We start from the raw sequence: 22750 nt of genomic DNA, 5'->3' as shown, positions 1-22750 counted from the left end.
ACATGCGTATCATAGTCCAAAAGTAATAAATATTCATATAATTACATAAAAGTTTTTCTGCCATTGCAATATTTTCTTTGCGGGGGTGACCCATGCCAACAACAAACGCGTATCTGGGCAAATCCACACAACGGTAGATATGCGTATTTGCCACTCGGCACAAGGCAGTAGCACTATAGGCAAATACGCGTATTGGGAGATATGCGCACGTGCCATTGGACACAGACGCCACCAGCTAGCTGGAAAAAAGACGTATAGTAAGATGTGCATAATTGCCACAATCGTCCTATCGAACTAGACAACTAACATATTGGATGATACGCTTGTTGTTTCGTGGCTCGTGCATACAAAACTTATGCCCGTAAATACATATGCACACGTAACTGACCACACCCTGTGATCAATACGGGAGATGCAGATTCACATAGCTGGCAAGACGTTTGTGCGTTGGGATACATAATGTTGTGACGCTGTCGTGGATCCTCACGCAAGTGCCTGGTTCCGTAAAAAGGTTGCCGGCCTTTTAACCCTCGCACTTGTAGAGCGGGGGAGGGGTCGTATGGAGTATGGACCCCTCGGTTTTTCGAGAATAACTCGCGCAAAAAGCGACCGATCGCAACAAAACTTTACTTGCCCTTGAATTTAGAAATTTTACACCTACTCGAAAAAATCTGATGACCTTGACCCAAATGACCTTTGAGCTGTGACTTATTTCTCAAGACCGTGTTTGGCCGAAATCGCGATTCGGCGTATATCAACTCACATTATCCGCGCGTTTCCAGTCTTCCAGGGGGGGGGGGGGGGGCAGGGGCGTAGCCAGGATTTCCTCCAGCAAGGGGTCAAACTTTCAGGGGCCCAAGGTAAACCCCTCAAAATCCAAAAAGTCATCGGATTTCATCCACTATTTTCGGAGGGGGCCCAAATAAATTAAAAAAAAAATGATAAAAAATGTTAGAACTGAGGGGCAAGCAGTCCATGGGTCCCTGCTAGATAGGCCCACGAATAGCTTCATAGAGTCGTTCAGCCGGTTCTGAAGGCGGTCTTGAGGTCCCCGTAGGTCGGATGAGGGTCCTTCAGACCGCCAAAGGCCCCTACAGCCCATGAGAGCCTCGTAAGCCGTCTGAGGGTCATGTAAGCCGTCTAAGGGCAGGGGCGTAGCCAGGATTTTCTTCAGGGGGAAGGGGGCAATCAAACCGAAAGGGGCCATGTGAGCGAAGGGGCCCAACATTTTCTTAATTTCAAGACGTATTTATTTGCTTATATACCGTAAAGTGGGGCTATTTGAAACGGATTTTACAGTTTTTGGCCTCTCCCTTTAAGACGGTTCATATTTCTTATAGCATGTAAATTGCAAAAATGTAGTTCTCCGTAAGCTCTTTCATATTGGTGCATTTTGATTCAGCTAGTAAAAATGATTAAGGATATTTTTTTAGTTAAAGCCTGTCTCAAATAGCCCCATAGGGTGGGGCTATTTGAGACAGTTTTAGTAACGAAGAAATTGAAGGAAATCGGTCACGCTAGAGATAATTTTTAAAATGCCATGCGATTGGAAATTTAATTTTGATCATTCTGGCAAAAATTGTTGTTGCAAAGACAGTTATATTTCCTTTATATTCAATCTTTTCCTTTTTCGTAGGATGCTTCATTTCGGTAGGTTATAAAATTGCATCACTATATGCTAAGGCTATCATAATATGATGTGACCCCAAACTTTCAAATTTGCAGAGTGATCATCAAGGACTATTTTAAAGTCAACAACAGTAAAATTTTGAAAGAAAGTTTTTGTATATCGCCCTGGTGGCGTGAAAACAGACATACTGAAAGTCGGTGGGGCTATTTGAGACAGGCTCGCTACCTAATGAAGCACACAGTAATGAATCAAACGAGCTAAAAGGTTTCCCAAAACATTTAAGTGAATGGTCTGCATGATTCCTTGTTCCATTGCACATCTTCATGCGAAGAAATAACAGAAAAATGTTAAGCGGTTTTGAATTTATGACTATTTTCCTCGACCGCTGCATGCTGTATCAATTGGCTGGTTACCCTACCACATCAAGCCTACTTGCATAGGGTCACCTAACAGTACGTTCATGTGTTAACTAATCTTCAATAGTGTTTTTTGGTCAACCAAGGTAGACATGTGTTGATTGTCGACTAAGTCAGTGACTGATGAAGCACATTTTAAGCACATATTCATCAGAATAACTAGTGTTACACTACGAACGTCGAACATGTAAATATTGCTTGCTGCTAAAAGTACCTGCCATGAACCCACTGCACGTTTATGACTACGACCGATTCATCGGTGTTGCTCATGTCGAACGTTCGATGCACTTCAAGGTGGTAAGTCTTCTCGGGTGCAATCGCATCACCATTATCAGTAGCTATTTGGCATATCGGTTGAGGTTTGACCAGGTGGGCGTCATCGGGATTCTGAGACAATGGGTTACGCAATCGGCAGTAACGTCAACAATGTATGATATTTTCATGAAAAATATGCTTAGCCTATAAGTAAAACGGTAGTAACGATAGATGCAGTGCTGAAGCTGTTAAAATTTCAACTATGTTAAGCGGCAGGTAGGGGTCCTTTTCAAGCAACTTAAATTGTGCGTTTTTCTGTGTTTCAATTTTTACACCAAATTTCTTTCAAAACTTTTCGAAATTTTTCAAAAAGGTTATTCAGGTCATTCACTGTTCAATTCCACATCAGCCTAAGCAAAATGACGAAAAAATATCAAACGGTTTTCATTTTACAGCGATTTTACTAAACCACTACCTTGCTGTCTCAAATAGCCCCACTGTCTCAAATAGCCCCACTTTACGGTACGTATTATTAACTACGAAGGGCCCCTGCGAACCCAATGGAGCAGTGTGACCAAATTGGTTTAGCGTTAGGGGGATGATGTATAAAAAAGTCGTACGAGGATGTCACTATTTTCAAAAAATCGTCTTCAGCCTCATTTTAGGTGCAGTTTTTAGTTTTTACGGATAATGTGGGAAAAAACTATACCTGACGTCAAGTTCTGGTGGAAAGTAAAAAAAAAAAATATTGTCATTAAAGATGTAAAAAAACGACATTGCAAGCGCGACAGTACGAGTATGACGGTGCGAATCGACGTACATTGGAACATTTTCAGTCTTTATTCCTACACTAGGTAGGTATGATTTCACGACAAAAACGTCGTGATGAATATGATGTAATTTTAAAATTTCTGAGGATGTCATTATACTTTTCATTGGGGGTGACTTTCCCCGCAACATTACCAATTTGGCCACACTGCAATGGAGAGGGCCCCAAGGGCCCAGTGGCAAAGCCTCAGGCCCGAAGGGCCCTTTTATGACCAATGAAGAGAGCCCAGAGGGCCCTAGCGGCAAGGTCTCAGGCCCGAAAGGCCCCGCGAACCCAGTGGACTTTATAGTTTATACGCTACTTTTATTGTGCCCCTTACCGTACTTATGACACCGCGATGGGGGCCCTTTTGAGCTCCATGGGGGGGGGGCATGGCCCCTATGCCCCCCCCCCCTGTTCCGGTTACGGCGGGATCAGCCGACGCGGAAAGTTTCAGCCGCAATTTTGTGCATAGGTAAACCCTCGTAACTCAAAATTTTACCGGCCGATTTTCGTATTTCTTTGATCATTAAATTGCCAGTACATTTGCAAGACTCCATTGGGGTTTAGAAGCGAATCGATTATTATCAGCGGTTACAGCGCATTGCAAAGACGGAAATGTCCGGCGCCGGCACAGTCTTTAATTTAGGCGGCTAATAACAGCCAAGGCCTTATATTAGGATAACGGCCGCTGAGGCGCCAGGCGGCGGGATGTTGTTTACACGGTACACTTTTGTTATTAGCAAAGTTTTGGGCCAATTGACTTGATGCTTACACGGCAACATGCGCCACTATTTTTTTTTCTGAAAGAAATGCACTGAACATTTCACGCTAATATAGTAATTGAGGGATGAACTATTTGCGTTGAAGCTTTAGTTTTTGTCAATGCATGGCAAAACACCAGCTTAATTTTCAAAACATTTATAATATTTGTTTTACGCTGGCATGTTTTATTCAAAGGGGACACAGTCTCAGAGTCGGTACATATACCTAATCATCTAAGTCATTACGTAAAACATGGTAAAACGTTCAATTAATAAGCGTTTTTGCAAGTCCCTCAGAAATCAGCCCCGGGCAGCGACGGACTGCCGGCCAGCCGACCGGCCCCGGGTGGCTGGAAGCAGGGGCCAGTCACTGTTTGGTCCGGACGTGTAGGAGCGGGAGCAGCACTCTTTTTCACGCATATTCGCGTATTTACCTATTTAGGCACATTGACATGCAATGGCATTATAGGTATCTGATACGATGCGAGATCACAGACCAGAGATCCAGCTTATAACTTATATTAAATATTTGACCGATGAATCAAATCAGAAGGACTACGTACAGTATGTCTAAAAAGAATGTACCGTCGCCACTACGTGGCGCTGGTGTCGCGAGCCGGTAGTTGGCTGAATCCGCACCAGACCACACATTCCCAAGCGCTAGGTGACAGCTGCGCAGCGGCCGGTAGTAGCGTAAGCCCGAACCTTCGTGACACGACCCCGGGGGGGGGGGGGAGGGAGGGAGAGAGGGAGGGGAGCGGGCGGGGCAGCGCGTGCAGGGAGGGGTGCTCCGGCAAGCTGGCAGTTGTCGCGGCCAAAGGTCAAGGGGTCACACACCAAGCGAACGGACGCTGATGTGGGTTCGTGGGGATCGTGAACTTGTGTGTGGTAGGTGCGTCTTGCGATGCACGGGTGATACGCCATGGGTCTAAGCCAAATGATTCGGGGGAGAGCTGAAGAAAAATACCTGGTCAACTACGGCGAATAATGGTGCTGAAAAATGGAAAGTATGGGTCAATGCAAGCCTTCATGACGATAAACTTTTCTGAGGGCGCAAAGGCCAGCATTGAATAACGACATCCGGATCGAAATTAGCAATGATTTATAATTATATGCCGAAGTAATAGCGCTGCAAAACCCACCTAGTAAATTGTCAAGTCGGATTCATACCGACTTGAATTAAAGGTAGTGTGCCACCTTTGAAAGATTTCCCATTTTATTTTTCCTAGGATAAGAAGCTTCTGTTTTTACCTAATATCGCAAAAAAAAATCAAAAATGGGCCTGGAATAGTGCCTTTTTCGCCTAAAAGTTTTTCGGTTTTTAGATATGTATAACAACTGTAGTGGGCTCACCTGCAAACAGGCGTCGGGCAACAATCGCGAATGCGGCGCACTTGTGACAATAAGCAAAGGTCATTATAGTGTTACGACCATACGACGTACGGGAATGAGTTATCAGCTGTCTAATCGTAGACAACACAATGTCGAGCCTTAAACTGTAAGCCCGTATTGTATTGTTTCTTTTATTTGGCTGTCGAACATTATTTATGGTTTGAAATATGATTTTATGTAAAATAATTGATATGAAAAAGCCGTCTTATAAGTTATGACCCCATTTCACCACACGCAAGTGGCAGAAATGACAATGATCAGCTGACGCATTTTTCTTGGCCGAAGTCAGAGCGCGCGGCCCGACGCACCACGCGTATTTGGAAATTCCGACCTCGACGAGCATCAGAAGCCACCTAACAGGCGTGTTCGAAACCGCAGGAGATGATGATGAACGGGTTTATCGAAACTTGATTGGATGAGCATATCGGTAATAGCGATTTCAGTGTGTGCATTTATTGTTCATAGTGGTGTGAAATGTGGTTGGGGTACGACCGACAACCCGTCGGGGCGAATTTCGCGCTGGGGTACTCAAAATTTGAAGAATTTAAGACGTTTCCATGAGTTTTGAAGGTATGGATAAGTTCTAAAAATCCGGTTCTCCTTATCTGGGCCATTAACTCCATACGGTCCAAGAAAGCTGGCACACTACCTTTAAACTATCCTAAATTAAATTGTGTATAAGATCTCTATGCTTTGACCAGCTTCGTGACCTGACGGGCTGTGACCTGACCTTGACCCGAGGTTAATACCTTAACTTGATCTCACCCGAAGAAAAAGTATACCATTCGACACGCCTGAGCTAGACAAACACGATGCTGCTAAAATCGCGGATCTGCGATCATGTTTAGCGAAGTTATTTACCAAAAACCGAACCTGTGCCTTGGGCCACTTGACCTAACCTCAGAAGTCATCGGCTGATCATAGTCCTTAAAATCGGAGACCAATCGCTGCATTTCGTAACGACGCGCACGATCGTTTCTTTCGTGAGGCTCTAGCTCACCCATTAGATACGCTTGGCAGCTTTTGCTGCCACAGGACAAAATAGCGCCGCATTCCTAAACGTTGCGGTGAACTTTCAAAGTTCTCACCCGAACGGAAGACCAAAACAATGCACGTCATGTGCGCTCCAAATTATTGATCGAGAAAGCGAATGTGCTGAGAAATAAACAATTTATCGCGGGGGTGCCAGGGGCGCGCGATGGCGGCCGTGCGGCGGACACCAAGGAGGTCAGTTGCGAAGGTGGTGTGAATAAATGTTACCTTTTTATTATTGATTATTGTAAAGAAATGTGTGATTATCAATGGGAAGGGCTTAGGTGCGACATAAATTTCCCTAAGTATCGCCAATCGTGCGTTATATTTAAGTGGCAGCAAAAGCTGCCAACCGTATCTTACGTAGTCAAAAATGGAGCAGTTACGTCCTTTATGCTATGCCATTCGTAAGTGAGCGACAATGTCTGGCTTTATGGCTCATAGTGTAATGCCCCAGTTCTTTGCCTTTCCAAAAATAGTCATTACCGGGGTTTCTGCTACTTATTCTTGTCTGCAGAGGCCAGAGCATTGCATACCAACAGACTACCAGGCGTGTAATGTATTCCGCCATTGCTGAAGCAGGGACGTTGAACGGAGTGATGCGGACAAACTGTCATCAGAGGCGCCACCCCTCAAGGGGCGCGCCGTCGCCTAAGGGAAGGTGGTGCCGTGGCTCTATAGATGAACGGGAAGAGGGGCGCCTGCTAGGCCTGCCGCCTTTTGGGGCGCCTTTGAGGCCTAACTATGGGGTCGCCCCCGCCCCCCGCCCCGCTCCCGCCCCTCATGCAAAAGAGGGGCTTCTACGAAGGTCATGGCCATAATGGCGCATCTGCACGAAAGAGGGGCGCCTGCATGCCGAAGAGGGGCGCCTATGAAGCCCAATGGGGCGCCTCTACGAGAAAGAGGGACACCTGTAAGGTCTATAGGGGTGCATGTAATGTCCATAGGGCACCTTTATGCGAAAGAGGGACGCATTGCATATGAAAAAGAGGCGCATTGCACAAGAAAGAGGGGCGCCTCTGAGACCTATAGGGGCGCCTTTGATGACCAAATGGGCGCTTACATGGGAAAGAGGGGTGCCTATAAAGCTTAAAGGGACGTCCTCCATGTGAAAAAGGGGCGCCTGGGACTTGAGCGCCCTTCCGAGCTGTCCGAGGTCGCCGGAAAGTTTGTATATGTCCAGCTCCTGCTGCACTATCCTCCAAAATAATTCGATTGGATTTAGGCCAGGACTGTTCCCTAGCCCAGTGTCCTTCCCCCAGATATCGGACAGATGGTCCTGGCACCGCCTAGTTCCGGAAGATCGATGAGATGGAGTACCTACCGTCCAGCATGAAAATGCTGTCCGACCTGCGGGACACCATGCGCCGTTGGAGCACGGGGTAGTGGTCTTTTAATGCCAAATGCACGCTTTCAGCATGTTTTCTAGGTAGTAGTCGGGATCGACTTCGTCTTTTGCTAGATCACGTCCAGCCGGTTCAGCTCAGGCCCTGTTAGGACATCGTGATCGTTCGACATACCATTGCGGCGAGAATTTTTCGCAGAAGTCTGTCGGAACTTGGGCCGCGTTTTCAGCCCATACTCGTTTTGGGGTCCGTGTGGTGAAACCATTGAAACGGAGACTCGTCGCCGAACTAGACCCGCTTCTACATACCTACTCCGTTTCCACTCTTCTACCGGCCAGATTCTCCGTTTCGTGCAAATCTGAGGGCTCTGGGCTTGCTGATTTTCGTTATTTTGGCCGCACCAATAGTCAAGCGCCTTCAGTCCAACGGCGTTCCTCCCTTATCAATGGACAACATTATCCGAGTGATCATTATGAATAAGACTTCAGATTCTCCGCAGAATGGTCAGACTTCCCAGGTGCTTTCTTCATAACGATCTTGGCGACGGTTGAGACGCAGGAGGACCATGCTGATTGGGGCTTATGCGTGACGCTAGTTGTCCCTAAACTTCTTCCACCAGCGCTTGTTGGTGAAAACGGGGGCTTAGAAGTGTGAGGCAGCGTCCTTCCATGTGTTGCCACTTGCCAGCTTGGAGCATGCCAACAGCGCAACTACGAACCTCTCAACTGTAAAGCTAAGCCTTCATGCTTAGACGTTCAGTAAATGCGCCGTTCAATGGTCAAACAATTACCCATGCCAGTGACCTCCATTGGTAAAGGTCAGCTTTTCAGATAATCTCCGCTTCAGAGAAAGACTCAGGGACACAATTCGTTGAAAGGAACGCGATATTTAGGAGCACATTGGAAACACGCCAAGTTGCTTTAAATAAACGGTCGACGGAAGTCATAAAAACCTTCGTCGCATGCTATATAAGATTTTGTGGGGAGGGGAAGCGCGTGTGAGCTGAAATAATGAGAGAAAGAACATGAGCTCTCAGAACGAGCTGAATTGTTAGCTGGGGTCTGGATTTTGAGTTCATTATTCTTGAGAATTATTGGCTACGGTCGTTATTTGCAGGCTACGGTCGAATGGAAATCCGAACAATTACACATATTCAAGATCATATCTGGTACGTAAATAAAATAGTTCGTGAAAATTGTACATGCACCAACAGGAGACACTCTGTGGCAAAGGTTGTTGGTATCGAAAGATTATTTACTCGCGGTTTTGATATGTTTGTGCTTTGAAATGGGACAAACCACTCCATTTTTGACTATGTAAGATACGCTTGGCAGCAAAAGCTGCCAGACCGGAAACGTACACTTCCGGTTTCGTGATCTGGCTAAAAATGCACATGTATTCTCCTTAAGGGTGCCTGACAAACATATGTTAAAATCGCAGTGAAAGTCGACAAAAAAAGTTTTCGGCTCTAATGGGTTAAGGGGCGAATCAGCAAAGGGGGTTGTTCCCTCACTTCCAACCCCCCAACGCCCCCTCGGTATTCAGAAAACCTGAAGGTCCGGTGAGGGTTAAAACGTTGCTCCTGAACGAGGAAGAAATGTAAAAGTCAAAGCTCTATAGACGTCCTGTAAAAGTGGCCATAACAAATAAATTGGTTAGAGATAAGATGCTTTTTAAACGACTTCCTCATATAAAATCGGGTGCTGGGACCAATCTTATAACCGCTTTAGAATGGACAGGGCGTCACTGGCTAAAGTTTTGGTGCAGGAAACGGCTATTAAATGCAAAATGGTTTTCATGCATTTCAGTCAATTGTATATTGACGGTCCCAGTGGCCGAGCTAAAAAAAAATTGGTAGTGTTTTGCATCTTTTACGCCCTAAGAAACTACACCATCTATTGAAGTGGGCGGGCTTATTTGAATGGGAGGGCGCATTATGCGTCAATCGTGTGCTTTCGTTTGTTTTGGACTGTATTTTACGACATCCACTGCTGGTATCACTTATTATCTAATGCCGTGAATACGACAGCATTCCATTTATAAGATTGGGCCAATAGAGTCGCGCCCTGCGAGCTCGGTTTTCCGCTCGGCCGCTACGGGCCGAGGAAGTCGGTCTTCGCCTGAGGGCAGGACGGAGGTCAGCGAGGGAGCGCGGGGTCAGCCAGGTATCGCCCAGTGCCGAGCGGATGCCGCTCCCTCCCCTCTCTTCCCCTCTTCTCCCCTCCCCACCTCTGTATAGATGGGGAGGGACCGAACTGCCCATGACATGCGAGCGGTTAAGGCCGCTCGCGCGGCAGCGACCCTGGCGGCCGAATGCCGCAACTGGGTTTCAGCCAAGTTACCGATTCGCCTCCTGTGGGAGAGCCAAACCAGGGGACATACTTTTTAGACATACTGTACGATGTACGTCAGACACGTACCAAGGATTTCGTCCAAGAAGGGGTCACCCGCTCTTGAAGGGGCCCGCGAGTCATCCGGGGGCCCGGGGTCAGCCCAGGCAAGGACGTATCCAGGACCTTTCGATGGGAAGGGGGGAGGGGGCACGGTGGGTCTAGTCCCACTGGCAGACGGGCCTCTTTAAAACGGTCTTTGCCGTGAGAAAATGTGGAAAATTGGCAAGTAAATGTATCATTTATGCCCGAGGAGTGTCCCTAATATACACTTATGTCTAAGTTACATAGTATTTTACGAGCGAGAGAAGCGAGCGAGCTCCTCTGAGTCACCGTCCTCAGAGTCACCGGTGTGTGGCGCGCTCAGAGGTGCCAGTGGAAGGCCGTCAGATGCGTTGGTTTTGGTCCTCACAGGCGCCGTTGCGGGGTCTCAGGGCTTAGAGACACTGGTGGGGCCATCATTGGCATGTGTGTGGCCGTGCAGAGTGGCCTGCAAGTGGAAAGTGGCCCTTCATAGGCTGGCAAGGACACTCAGAGGCTGGTAAGAGGCCCTCAGAGTCACTGGTACGTGGCCCTCACTAGGCGTCGGTGTGGGGACTCTCAGAGCCGCCGATGTAGGCCCTTAAGATGCGCTGGTGTGGGTCCCTTGGAGGTGGCGTGAGGAGCTTCGCAGGTGCCGTCGTGGTGGCTTTTAGAAACACCACGACGTAAGATGTAAAAGATGTAAAAAAACGACATTGCAAGCGCGACAGTACGAGTATGACGGTGCGAATCGACGTACATTGGAACATTTTCAGTCTTTATTCCTACACTAGGTAGGTATGATTTCACGACAAAAACGTCGTGATGAATATGATGTAATTTTAAAATTTCTGAGGATGTCATTATACTTTTCATTGGGGGTGACTTTCCCCGCAACATTACCAATTTGGCCACACTGCAATGGAGAGGGCCCCAAGGGCCCAGTGGCAAAGCCTCAGGCCCGAAGGGCCCTTTTATGACCAATGAAGAGAGCCCAGAGGGCCCTAGCGGCAAGGTCTCAGGCCCGAAAGGCCCCGCGAACCCAGTGGACTTTATAGTTTATACGCTACTTTTATTGTGCCCCTTACCGTACTTATGACACCGCGATGGGGGCCCTTTTGAGCTCCATGGGGGGGGGCATGGCCCCTATGCCCCCCCCCCCCTGTTCCGGTTACGGCGGGATCAGCCGACGCGGAAAGTTTCAGCCGCAATTTTGTGCATAGGTAAACCCTCGTAACTCAAAATTTTACCGGCCGATTTTCGTATTTCTTTGATCATTAAATTGCCAGTACATTTGCAAGACTCCATTGGGGTTTAGAAGCGAATCGATTATTATCAGCGGTTACAGCGCATTGCAAAGACGGAAATGTCCGGCGCCGGCACAGTCTTTAATTTAGGCGGCTAATAACAGCCAAGGCCTTATATTAGGATAACGGCCGCTGAGGCGCCAGGCGGCGGGATGTTGTTTACACGGTACACTTTTGTTATTAGCAAAGTTTTGGGCCAATTGACTTGATGCTTACACGGCAACATGCGCCACTATTTTTTTTTTCTGAAAGAAATGCACTGAACATTTCACGCTAATATAGTAATTGAGGGATGAACTATTTGCGTTGAAGCTTTAGTTTTTGTCAATGCATGGCAAAACACCAGCTTAATTTTCAAAACATTTATAATATTTGTTTTACGCTGGCATGTTTTATTCAAAGGGGACACAGTCTCAGAGTCGGTACATATACCTAATCATCTAAGTCATTACGTAAAACATGGTAAAACGTTCAATTAATAAGCGTTTTTGCAAGTCCCTCAGAAATCAGCCCCGGGCAGCGACGGACTGCCGGCCAGCCGACCGGCCCCGGGTGGCTGGAAGCAGGGGCCAGTCACTGTTTGGTCCGGACGTGTAGGAGCGGGAGCAGCACTCTTTTTCACGCATATTCGCGTATTTACCTATTTAGGCACATTGACATGCAATGGCATTATAGGTATCTGATACGATGCGAGATCACAGACCAGAGATCCAGCTTATAACTTATATTAAATATTTGACCGATGAATCAAATCAGAAGGACTACGTACGATGTACGTCAGACACGTACCAAGGATTTCGTCCAAGAAGGGGTCACCCGCTCTTGAAGGGGCCCGCGAGTCATCCGGGGGCCCGGGGTCAGCCCAGGCAAGGACGTATCCAGGACCTTTCGATGGGAAGGGGGGAGGGGGCACGGTGGGTCTAGTCCCACTGGCAGACGGGCCTCTTTAAAACGGTCTTTGCCGTGAGAAAATGTGGAAAATTGGCAAGTAAATGTATCATTTATGCCCGAGGAGTGTCCCTAATATACACTTATGTCTAAGTTACATAGTATTTTACGAGCGAGAGAAGCGAGCGAGCTCCTCTGAGTCACCGTCCTCAGAGTCACCGGTGTGTGGCGCGCTCAGAGGTGCCAGTGGAAGGCCGTCAGATGCGTTGGTTTTGGTCCTCACAGGCGCCGTTGCGGGGTCTCAGGGCTTAGAGACACTGGTGGGGCCATCATTGGCATGTGTGTGGCCGTGCAGAGTGGCCTGCAAGTGGAAAGTGGCCCTTCATAGGCTGGCAAGGACACTCAGAGGCTGGTAAGAGGCCCTCAGAGTCACTGGTACGTGGCCCTCACTAGGCGTCGGTGTGGGGACTCTCAGAGCCGCCGATGTAGGCCCTTAAGATGCGCTGGTGTGGGTCCCTTGGAGGTGGCGTGAGGAGCTTCGCAGGTGCCGTCGTGGTGGCTTTTAGAAACACCACGACGTAAGATGTAAAAGATGTAAAAAAACGACATTGCAAGCGCGACAGTACGAGTATGACGGTGCGAATCGACGTACATTGGAACATTTTCAGTCTTTATTCCTACACTAGGTAGGTATGATTTCACGACAAAAACGTCGTGATGAATATGATGTAATTTTAAAATTTCTGAGGATGTCATTATACTTTTCATTGGGGGTGACTTTCCCCGCAACATTACCAATTTGGCCACACTGCAATGGAGAGGGCCCCAAGGGCCCAGTGGCAAAGCCTCAGGCCCGAAGGGCCCTTTTATGACCAATGAAGAGAGCCCAGAGGGCCCTAGCGGCAAGGTCTCAGGCCCGAAAGGCCCCGCGAACCCAGTGGACTTTATAGTTTATACGCTACTTTTATTGTGCCCCTTACCGTACTTATGACACCGCGATGGGGGCCCTTTTGAGCTCCATGGGGGGGGGGGCATGGCCCCTATGCCCCCCCCCCCCTGTTCCGGTTACGGCGGGATCAGCCGACGCGGAAAGTTTCAGCCGCAATTTTGTGCATAGGTAAACCCTCGTAACTCAAAATTTTACCGGCCGATTTTCGTATTTCTTTGATCATTAAATTGCCAGTACATTTGCAAGACTCCATTGGGGTTTAGAAGCGAATCGATTATTATCAGCGGTTACAGCGCATTGCAAAGACGGAAATGTCCGGCGCCGGCACAGTCTTTAATTTAGGCGGCTAATAACAGCCAAGGCCTTATATTAGGATAACGGCCGCTGAGGCGCCAGGCGGCGGGATGTTGTTTACACGGTACACTTTTGTTATTAGCAAAGTTTTGGGCCAATTGACTTGATGCTTACACGGCAACATGCGCCACTATTTTTTTTTTCTGAAAGAAATGCACTGAACATTTCACGCTAATATAGTAATTGAGGGATGAACTATTTGCGTTGAAGCTTTAGTTTTTGTCAATGCATGGCAAAACACCAGCTTAATTTTCAAAACATTTATAATATTTGTTTTACGCTGGCATGTTTTATTCAAAGGGGACACAGTCTCAGAGTCGGTACATATACCTAATCATCTAAGTCATTACGTAAAACATGGTAAAACGTTCAATTAATAAGCGTTTTTGCAAGTCCCTCAGAAATCAGCCCCGGGCAGCGACGGACTGCCGGCCAGCCGACCGGCCCCGGGTGGCTGGAAGCAGGGGCCAGTCACTGTTTGGTCCGGACGTGTAGGAGCGGGAGCAGCACTCTTTTTCACGCATATTCGCGTATTTACCTATTTAGGCACATTGACATGCAATGGCATTATAGGTATCTGATACGATGCGAGATCACAGACCAGAGATCCAGCTTATAACTTATATTAAATATTTGACCGATGAATCAAATCAGAAGGACTACGTACGATGTACGTCAGACACGTACCAAGGATTTCGTCCAAGAAGGGGTCACCCGCTCTTGAAGGGGCCCGCGAGTCATCCGGGGGCCCGGGGTCAGCCCAGGCAAGGACGTATCCAGGACCTTTCGATGGGAAGGGGGGAGGGGGCACGGTGGGTCTAGTCCCACTGGCAGACGGGCCTCTTTAAAACGGTCTTTGCCGTGAGAAAATGTGGAAAATTGGCAAGTAAATGTATCATTTATGCCCGAGGAGTGTCCCTAATATACACTTATGTCTAAGTTACATAGTATTTTACGAGCGAGAGAAGCGAGCGAGCTCCTCTGAGTCACCGTCCTCAGAGTCACCGGTGTGTGGCGCGCTCAGAGGTGCCAGTGGAAGGCCGTCAGATGCGTTGGTTTTGGTCCTCACAGGCGCCGTTGCGGGGTCTCAGGGCTTAGAGACACTGGTGGGGCCATCATTGGCATGTGTGTGGCCGTGCAGAGTGGCCTGCAAGTGGAAAGTGGCCCTTCATAGGCTGGCAAGGACACTCAGAGGCTGGTAAGAGGCCCTCAGAGTCACTGGTACGTGGCCCTCACTAGGCGTCGGTGTGGGGACTCTCAGAGCCGCCGATGTAGGCCCTTAAGATGCGCTGGTGTGGGTCCCTTGGAGGTGGCGTGAGGAGCTTCGCAGGTGCCGTCGTGGTGGCTTTTAGAAACACCACGACGTAAGATGTAAAAGATGTAAAAAAACGACATTGCAAGCGCGACAGTACGAGTATGACGGTGCGAATCGACGTACATTGGAACATTTTCAGTCTTTATTCCTACACTAGGTAGGTATGATTTCACGACAAAAACGTCGTGATGAATATGATGTAATTTTAAAATTTCTGAGGATGTCATTATACTTTTCATTGGGGGTGACTTTCCCCGCAACATTACCAATTTGGCCACACTGCAATGGAGAGGGCCCCAAGGGCCCAGTGGCAAAGCCTCAGGCCCGAAGGGCCCTTTTATGACCAATGAAGAGAGCCCAGAGGGCCCTAGCGGCAAGGTCTCAGGCCCGAAAGGCCCCGCGAACCCAGTGGACTTTATAGTTTATACGCTACTTTTATTGTGCCCCTTACCGTACTTATGACACCGCGATGGGGGCCCTTTTGAGCTCCATGGGGGGGGCATGGCCCCTATGCCCCCCCCTGTTCCGGTTACGGCGGGATCAGCCGACGCGGAAAGTTTCAGCCGCAATTTTGTGCATAGGTAAACCCTCGTAACTCAAAATTTTACCGGCCGATTTTCGTATTTCTTTGATCATTAAATTGCCAGTACATTTGCAAGACTCCATTGGGGTTTAGAAGCGAATCGATTATTATCAGCGGTTACAGCGCATTGCAAAGACGGAAATGTCCGGCGCCGGCACAGTCTTTAATTTAGGCGGCTAATAACAGCCAAGGCCTTATATTAGGATAACGGCCGCTGAGGCGCCAGGCGGCGGGATGTTGTTTACACGGTACACTTTTGTTATTAGCAAAGTTTTGGGCCAATTGACTTGATGCTTACACGGCAACATGCGCCACTATTTTTTTTTTCTGAAAGAAATGCACTGAACATTTCACGCTAATATAGTAATTGAGGGATGAACTATTTGCGTTGAAGCTTTAGTTTTTGTCAATGCATGGCAAAACACCAGCTTAATTTTCAAAACATTTATAATATTTGTTTTACGCTGGCATGTTTTATTCAAAGGGGACACAGTCTCAGAGTCGGTACATATACCTAATCATCTAAGTCATTACGTAAAACATGGTAAAACGTTCAATTAATAAGCGTTTTTGCAAGTCCCTCAGAAATCAGCCCCGGGCAGCGACGGACTGCCGGCCAGCCGACCGGCCCCGGGTGGCTGGAAGCAGGGGCCAGTCACTGTTTGGTCCGGACGTGTAGGAGCGGGAGCAGCACTCTTTTTCACGCATATTCGCGTATTTACCTATTTAGGCACATTGACATGCAATGGCATTATAGGTATCTGATACGATGCGAGATCACAGACCAGAGATCCAGCTTATAACTTATATTAAATATTTGACCGATGAATCAAATCAGAAGGACTACGTACGATGTACGTCAGACACGTACCAAGGATTTCGTCCAAGAAGGGGTCACCCGCTCTTGAAGGGGCCCGCGAGTCATCCGGGGGCCCGGGGTCAGCCCAGGCAAGGACGTATCCAGGACCTTTCGATGGGAAGGGGGGAGGGGGCACGGTGGGTCTAGTCCCACTGGCAGACGGGCCTCTTTAAAACGGTCTTTGCCGTGAGAAAATGTGGAAAATTGGCAAGTAAATGTATCATTTATGCCCGAGGAGTGTCCCTAATATACACTTATGTCTAAGTTACATAGTATTTTACGAGCGAGAGAAGCGAGCGAGCTCCTCTGAGTCACCGTCCTCAGAGTCACCGGTGTGTGGCGCGCTCAGAGGTGCCAGTGGAAGGCCGTCAGATGCGTTGGTTTTGGTCCTCACAGGCGCCGTTGCGGGGTCTCAGGGCTTAGAGACACTGGTGGGGCCATCATTGGCATGTGTGTGGCCGTGCAGAGTGGCCTGCAAGTGGAAAGTGGCCCTTCATAGGCTGGCAAGGACACTCAGAGGCTGGTAAGAGGCCCTCAGAGTCACTGGTACGTGGCCCTCACTAGGCGTCGGTGTGGGGACTCTCAGAGCCGCCGATGTAGGCCCTTAAGATGCGCTGGTGTGGGTCCCTTGGAGGTGGCGTGAGGAGCTTCGCAGGTGCCGTCGTGGTGGCTTTTAGAAACACTGCTGTGGGCCGTGGGGCTATTGACAGGTGCGAGCCTTTTGCCACCAGCAGAGGGCCCTTTCAAGCCTTTAGACTTTTGACTTTTGAGCCGTTTAAGGTCTCTTGAGGGCTGTTTGACGTATCTTGAGTTCCCTTTGAAGCCTTCTAAGGGTCCTTTGAGCAGCCGAGGGGCATTTGAGGCCTTTTGAGGGCCTCTTGACGTCAGCTGAGGACCGTTTGGGGCCTTTTGATGGCCATTAGACGCCAATTGAGGACCCTCTGAACCAACTGGGGGCTCTCTGACGCCAGCTAAGGGCTCTTTAAGTTTGACGCCAGATCAGATCCCTCTGACAACAGCTGGGGCCCTCTGATGCTAGCTCAGGGCCCTTTGACGCCCTTTTAGGCCTTCTGAGGGCCCCTTGAGGCCTTCTAAGGGCCCCTTGAGGCTTTTTGAGGGCCGCTTGACGCCAGCTGAGGACCGTTGGACTCCAGCTGAGGACCGTTCGTGGCCTTCTGATGGCCATTTGGCGCCAGCTGAGGGCCCTCCGACACCAGCTGGGGGTCCTCTGACATCAGCTAAGGACCCTTTAAGGCCTTCGGAAAGCCGTTTGACGCGAGCTCAGTGCCCTCTGACGCCAGCTCAGGGCCCTTTGACGCCCTTGAAGGCCTTCTGAGGTCCGTTTGACGTTGGTGAGGGCCCTTTGAGGCCATTTGAAAGGCCTTTGAGGTCATCTTGGGCTCTTTCAGGCCATCTGAGGGCCCCTTGACACCATCTGAGGGCCCTTTGACACCAGATGAGGCCCTTTGACGCTAATTGAGGGCCCTTTGAAGCCATCTGAGGGCCCTTTGACACCAGATGAGGGCCATTTGACGCTAACTGATGGCCCTCGAGACCATCCGAGGACCCTGTCACGCCATCCGTGGGCCCTTTGAGGCCTTTTGAGTGCCATTGCAATTTCACCACAATCACCCTGGCTGCGCTACTAGGCATTTTATGGACTCATATACCTAAGACTGCTGGGGAACGAGATGGGCCCTCCCGGTCTTTTCAATCTTGATTTCATCTCATTTTAACACGGTCTTCGGCGGTCTAATGATTAGGGGGCCCCCGACTTGAATGAAATGGATCATCTCATTGTCCTCATTGTGATAATATAGTGGAATCCAATGATTCAAGAACTTACATTCGCAAATAATATTGGTTACGAGCCTTTCCCTTTTCACGGCTGATTCACTCATCGAAAAAAGAATCACGTGTTTCACTACGATACCTCCGCTCAGGAGAAGCGGTCAAAAACGCATATCTGCAAAGTTCGTCGAAAGAACATAATTGAGAATCGCTCCACCACGACAAAAACGCACATCTACGTTGCTCGTTCACTGTTTACCGAGCCAAAAACGCGTATCTGCACAGATATGCGTTTTTTTCTTGGAATGCAAAGACATTACTGCACACGGAGACCAACAATACGCATATCTGCAACAGATATGCGTTTTTGTTTTGGAAGGAGGATTATTTAATCCAGACGATTACCAGCAGGGAGTAGATATGTAAAAGTTATGTGTTTTTGCCTCTGTGGATGCCTGCCTAATTGTGTTGTGTGTGCTTTTTCCAAACTTATATATGAAATATTTAGTTATTAAATGACGTATAGACTTTAATATTGATATGAGCATGTGTAGCTCATAGAGAGGAATCGAATGGTATAAAAAAACAAATTTTGCCAAAATTGTTAGTTATGCGTTTTTGCCTTTGCACGGCAGACGACTGGTAACGAGATTAGTCGATGCCTACCTCGACAGGTTTATCCTCTTTGATTTTCTTCAGAAGTTCTTCAATGGTTGACGAAGAATAGGGAGCTCTTCCAAACAAACATTCGTAGAGTATAACACCTGAAAATAGAACCATGCATGACATTATTTGTTCAGTGAACATATCACCGAAGTTTTCACTTCAGTTAGTCAGTCTGTCAGTCTGTCAGTCCAATATAATACTCCACCTCTCTGGGTTCCCGCATCTCGACGATTACATGATCACTCCCTACCGTTACTAAATTTGACAGTTACACAGACGATTATTGTCACTTCTGCCACACTCACCGATGGACCAGAGGTCGGCGCTGGCGCTGTACACGCCCTTGGTGACAATCTCCGGTGCCATGTACAGCGGACTGCCGCGCAGACCGCCCTCAGTCTCCGCGTCGGGCATCAGATAGTCGGCAAAACCGAAATCTACCGCAGGCGGCGAACCGAGTCAGTCGCTACAACACGACATCTACGGCAGCCAGAGTATGCATAACACGCGGAAATCCACACCACCGAAATAAGTTCACTGATGATTGACATACGAAAACGTCCTACGCAGCATTAGAGGGATTAGGGAAGTCGCAATTTTGTCGTGTAAATATTAGCAAATACATCACTTAAACTTATGCCTCACACCATCTCCACCAATGTTTACATCGTCGCACCCAGCTAAGCCAGCAAACACCCTCCGCCACCACAGGTGCGCGCCCAGCCATCACCTCCGCTCCGTGCACTGACCGGCCACTTTGAGTGTCGGAGGCGAGTCGGAGGTGAGCAGCAGGTTCTGCGGCTTCAGGTCCATGTGGGAGATGCTGTGCGAGTGCAGGTACTGCATGGCCAGACCGAGCTGACGCAGAAACTGACGCACCATACTCTCTGGCAGTCGGCGGCGTGACCGGATCAGCTGGGATAGGTCTCCGCCCGAACACAACTCCATGACGATATACACGTAGCTGTAGAGAGAGAAACGATTTGACTTTTGGGCCATGAGTGAGGAACGCGATGAAACGATAACACAAGGGTGTGCAGTGCGTGCATTGGTTTGTCGAGGCAAGACCAATGCGAGGACGTGAAACCGATGTTGAAAATTTTGGCAAGCATGCACAATCAGACGTTCCCCTATCTAAAGTTCGTGCCCACACGTCTTCAGGGTGTTACACTCACTGTTTATCGCAGCCGAAGTCGTGCAGCGCGACCACGTTCGGGTGCTGCAGCCGCTTCAGCAGGCTGATCTCCGAGACGATGTTGTCGGTGGCGCGGCGGTTCAGACGCGAGCGATGCACGCACTTGAGCGCCAGCTGGCGGCGGTCGGCGCCGCACACGCACCGGTACACGTCAGCATACGTGCCGGAGCCGAGCCGCTCCATGAGCTGGTAGCCCGGCAGGCTGGGGGCCGGCGCCGCGGCCGGCGGCTGACCCGGGCCGGGCATACCGCTGCTGCTGGCCAGTGTCCGGCTGAGCTCACTTCTGGACTACTCTGCTGGTTTGGTGACTCTGCTATTGACAGAGAACAGTGTGAACTTTTTATGACAAAAGAAATCCAAATGCACTGTACTGTATGCACTGCATCTTCCTACATAAAGCCATGCATTATGTAGGAAGATACAAATAGCTAATAGCTATGCGTAAAAAACTCTTTAAACTAAAGTTTAGCGAACATCAGTCTGGTTAAATCAGAGCATGATTAATTAATAATGTCAGCAAAAGAAAAAATACACAAATAGAGAGGCAGCTTGGTGAAAGATGATAAGGGGCAGCAGAATGGTTTATTGAGCTGGATTGTCATCTAAATTGCCAAGTTGCATCATGCATGTGTAGATGCATGTCACATGACCTGGAATTCACTACATCAAGAGAATTTATCATCATGATTCCTATTTTGGCACACCAAGTCCATTGGCTTAGCCACTACTCCTAATCAATTGAAACATCCTCATGATCAGTGTCAAATGTGACATTTTCAGCACCTACTTCAGAGTTAAGCATTTATGTTCATGCATGGTTCCAGAAGAACAGTGTTGGAATCCTTTCCCAGACATCAAACATGAAAATACAGGAATGGGGACTAAGGGACAGCAAAGAGTCAATACATCTACCTAAGGCTGTTTCCTCCATGCTTTGGTTTGCCTACAGATTTGATACATAGTGCAGAACCTCTATTGCTAGATAATCTAACATTGTAACAAGCACTTTCAAGTTTCAACTGAGCCTTATATCAACTTTGTTTGCTTTACAGCAAACACCTTTCGCCTTGTGGTAGGCAGATTAGGTACTACCTCTAATATAAATTGTTATTACTATACTCTATGATGCCTATGCATATTGGTATTACTCTACTATAAACATTAAACAGGTAATTTTTAGCAAGGTTAAAATTACTTACAGTCCACAAAATAAGTGTTGCAACCACAATTAACTAGGACACGCCAGCTCATGTTGTGCAGCTTTTATTATAGTTCATTTTTTTTTAAGTTCGACGCTCACTGTAAACATCTTTTTTAACACAGCACAAGAATTACTAGCTGAATTACTGAGAAAACTAGCTAGCGCACAGCATATTAGAGATATCAATAATATTTTCCAAATAAGTTTTGAACACCAATGATGTGCCATTATAAAAAAATGCTGAGCAATGCATTAATTATTTCAATTATAACTCCTGTTAAGCCTTATATACATGTGTCGTAAATATAGGCAAATACGAGCTGAGAGTCTTGGAAAATAGGAGCCTGGTAGGAATAATTTTGATAAAAGTTGATCGTCTGTGAAATCAATGTGAGCTGAACACTCTCTCAGAAATTCAGCTAGCAATTCTTGTGCTTTGATCAAAGAGGCGTTTACAGTGAGGGTCGAACTTAGAAAAAAATGAACTATAACAAATGTATTATCAAACCTCTCCTCAGAGTCAGACTAAGGAAACATAGATGTTTGACCAAATGTACCTATGGAGTTGTCAAAACACCTGTTTAGCAATACTGATACATCTTTCCCGTGGGCCTAGTCAGAATGCAGGCTCATCCGCTCATGTAAGAATAATGGATTACTGCACTGCTTATCTAGGTACCTATCTAGTGGCTAACTAACAGCAATAATCGAGTCAATTGAATATTGTGATGGATGTGATACAAGGCTACAAGTTAAACATATACCTATTTATTGCCCTATCTAATCCTGATCCAAGTTAATACCTACTTGACGTTCTACCCATGAAAGCTGCAGCATCATACCAATTTATTACAAAACCTTCCAGTTTCAACTCCTAACTATGCTTACCAGCTTCGCTCGATAATCGCAAATCAAAGTATCTTGACCTTAGGTCTCTTTTATATGCCCCTACCCTACCATACGGCCTTGCCCCTACCAAAAGATATTGATATATAAAAACACTTCAACTCCATGCATTTGTTCATGCATTTTTCAAGAAAAATTACTTTTCATTAAAAGGTAGTGTTCATGAGCTTTTGTCTGTCATCTGAAGCAGTACTATCGACAAATCATCGTATTCACCATGCATTCATGATTTTTCCTCTGGCATAACTTTCATGCTAATGAACAGAAATAAGGAACTTGCTGCGCCACTTTCTATTTGTTGATGCTTGTCAAACTGCAATAAGTTTCAGGTGTCTGTCAATTTGTGCTATTTTTTCACCAGAGGCATAATATGAGGAGTAGGGGAAGGAGGGTGAATTGCGCCACCTTAGCGCATTTGCCAACAACTGGTGTAAATTGCGCCAGGGGGATGGCGCAATTAGAACCCAATTGCGCCCTATACTTGAACATGGCTAAGTGAATGAGACTGAATGCATTCACCCCGGCAGTCTAATGTCATTGCGGCTTACTTAAACATTTATTATGTTATTCAGGCTGGATAAATAATAAATGTAGATATACCTTGCGATGTTTTTTGCCCAGGTAGATAACTTTACATGTGTCCGTACGCTTGTAAAAGTGCAACGAAAACGTTTACTGTAAC

The 22750-nt window shown here is 47.6% G+C and overlaps 1 protein-coding gene across 5 annotated transcripts in view; it reads right to left on the bottom strand.

Moving 5' to 3' along the window:
• LOC122366193 (serine/threonine-protein kinase ULK3-like) overlaps window positions 1–22220 on the bottom strand; it is a 28180-nt gene extending 5960 nt beyond the window's left edge. The window contains exons 1-5 of one of the 5 annotated variants that reach the window (XM_043338154.1): window positions 22051–22220; window positions 19942–20274; window positions 19516–19730; window positions 19072–19203; window positions 18767–18864 (exon numbers count right to left, since the gene is read on the bottom strand). In XM_043338154.1, coding sequence (XP_043194089.1) covers window positions 18767–18864; window positions 19072–19203; window positions 19516–19730; window positions 19942–20207 — 711 coding nt within the window. In that variant the 5' untranslated portion in view covers window positions 20208–20274; window positions 22051–22220. The remainder of the gene's footprint in view (window positions 1–18766; window positions 18865–19071; window positions 19204–19515; window positions 19731–19941; window positions 20275–22050) is intronic. The other 4 variants (XM_043338155.1, XM_043338156.1, XM_043338159.1 and 1 more) reach the window with 4 other exon arrangements.
• Window positions 22221–22750: the final 530 nt, after the last annotated feature.

Source organism: Amphibalanus amphitrite, unplaced genomic scaffold, assembly GCF_019059575.1.
Source record: "Amphibalanus amphitrite isolate SeventyFive unplaced genomic scaffold, NRLGWU_Aamphi_draft 000790F_arrow, whole genome shotgun sequence".
NCBI classification, from domain to species: domain Eukaryota; kingdom Metazoa; phylum Arthropoda; class Thecostraca; order Balanomorpha; family Balanidae; genus Amphibalanus; species Amphibalanus amphitrite.
This window is presented reverse-complemented; position numbering and strand designations above follow the sequence as displayed.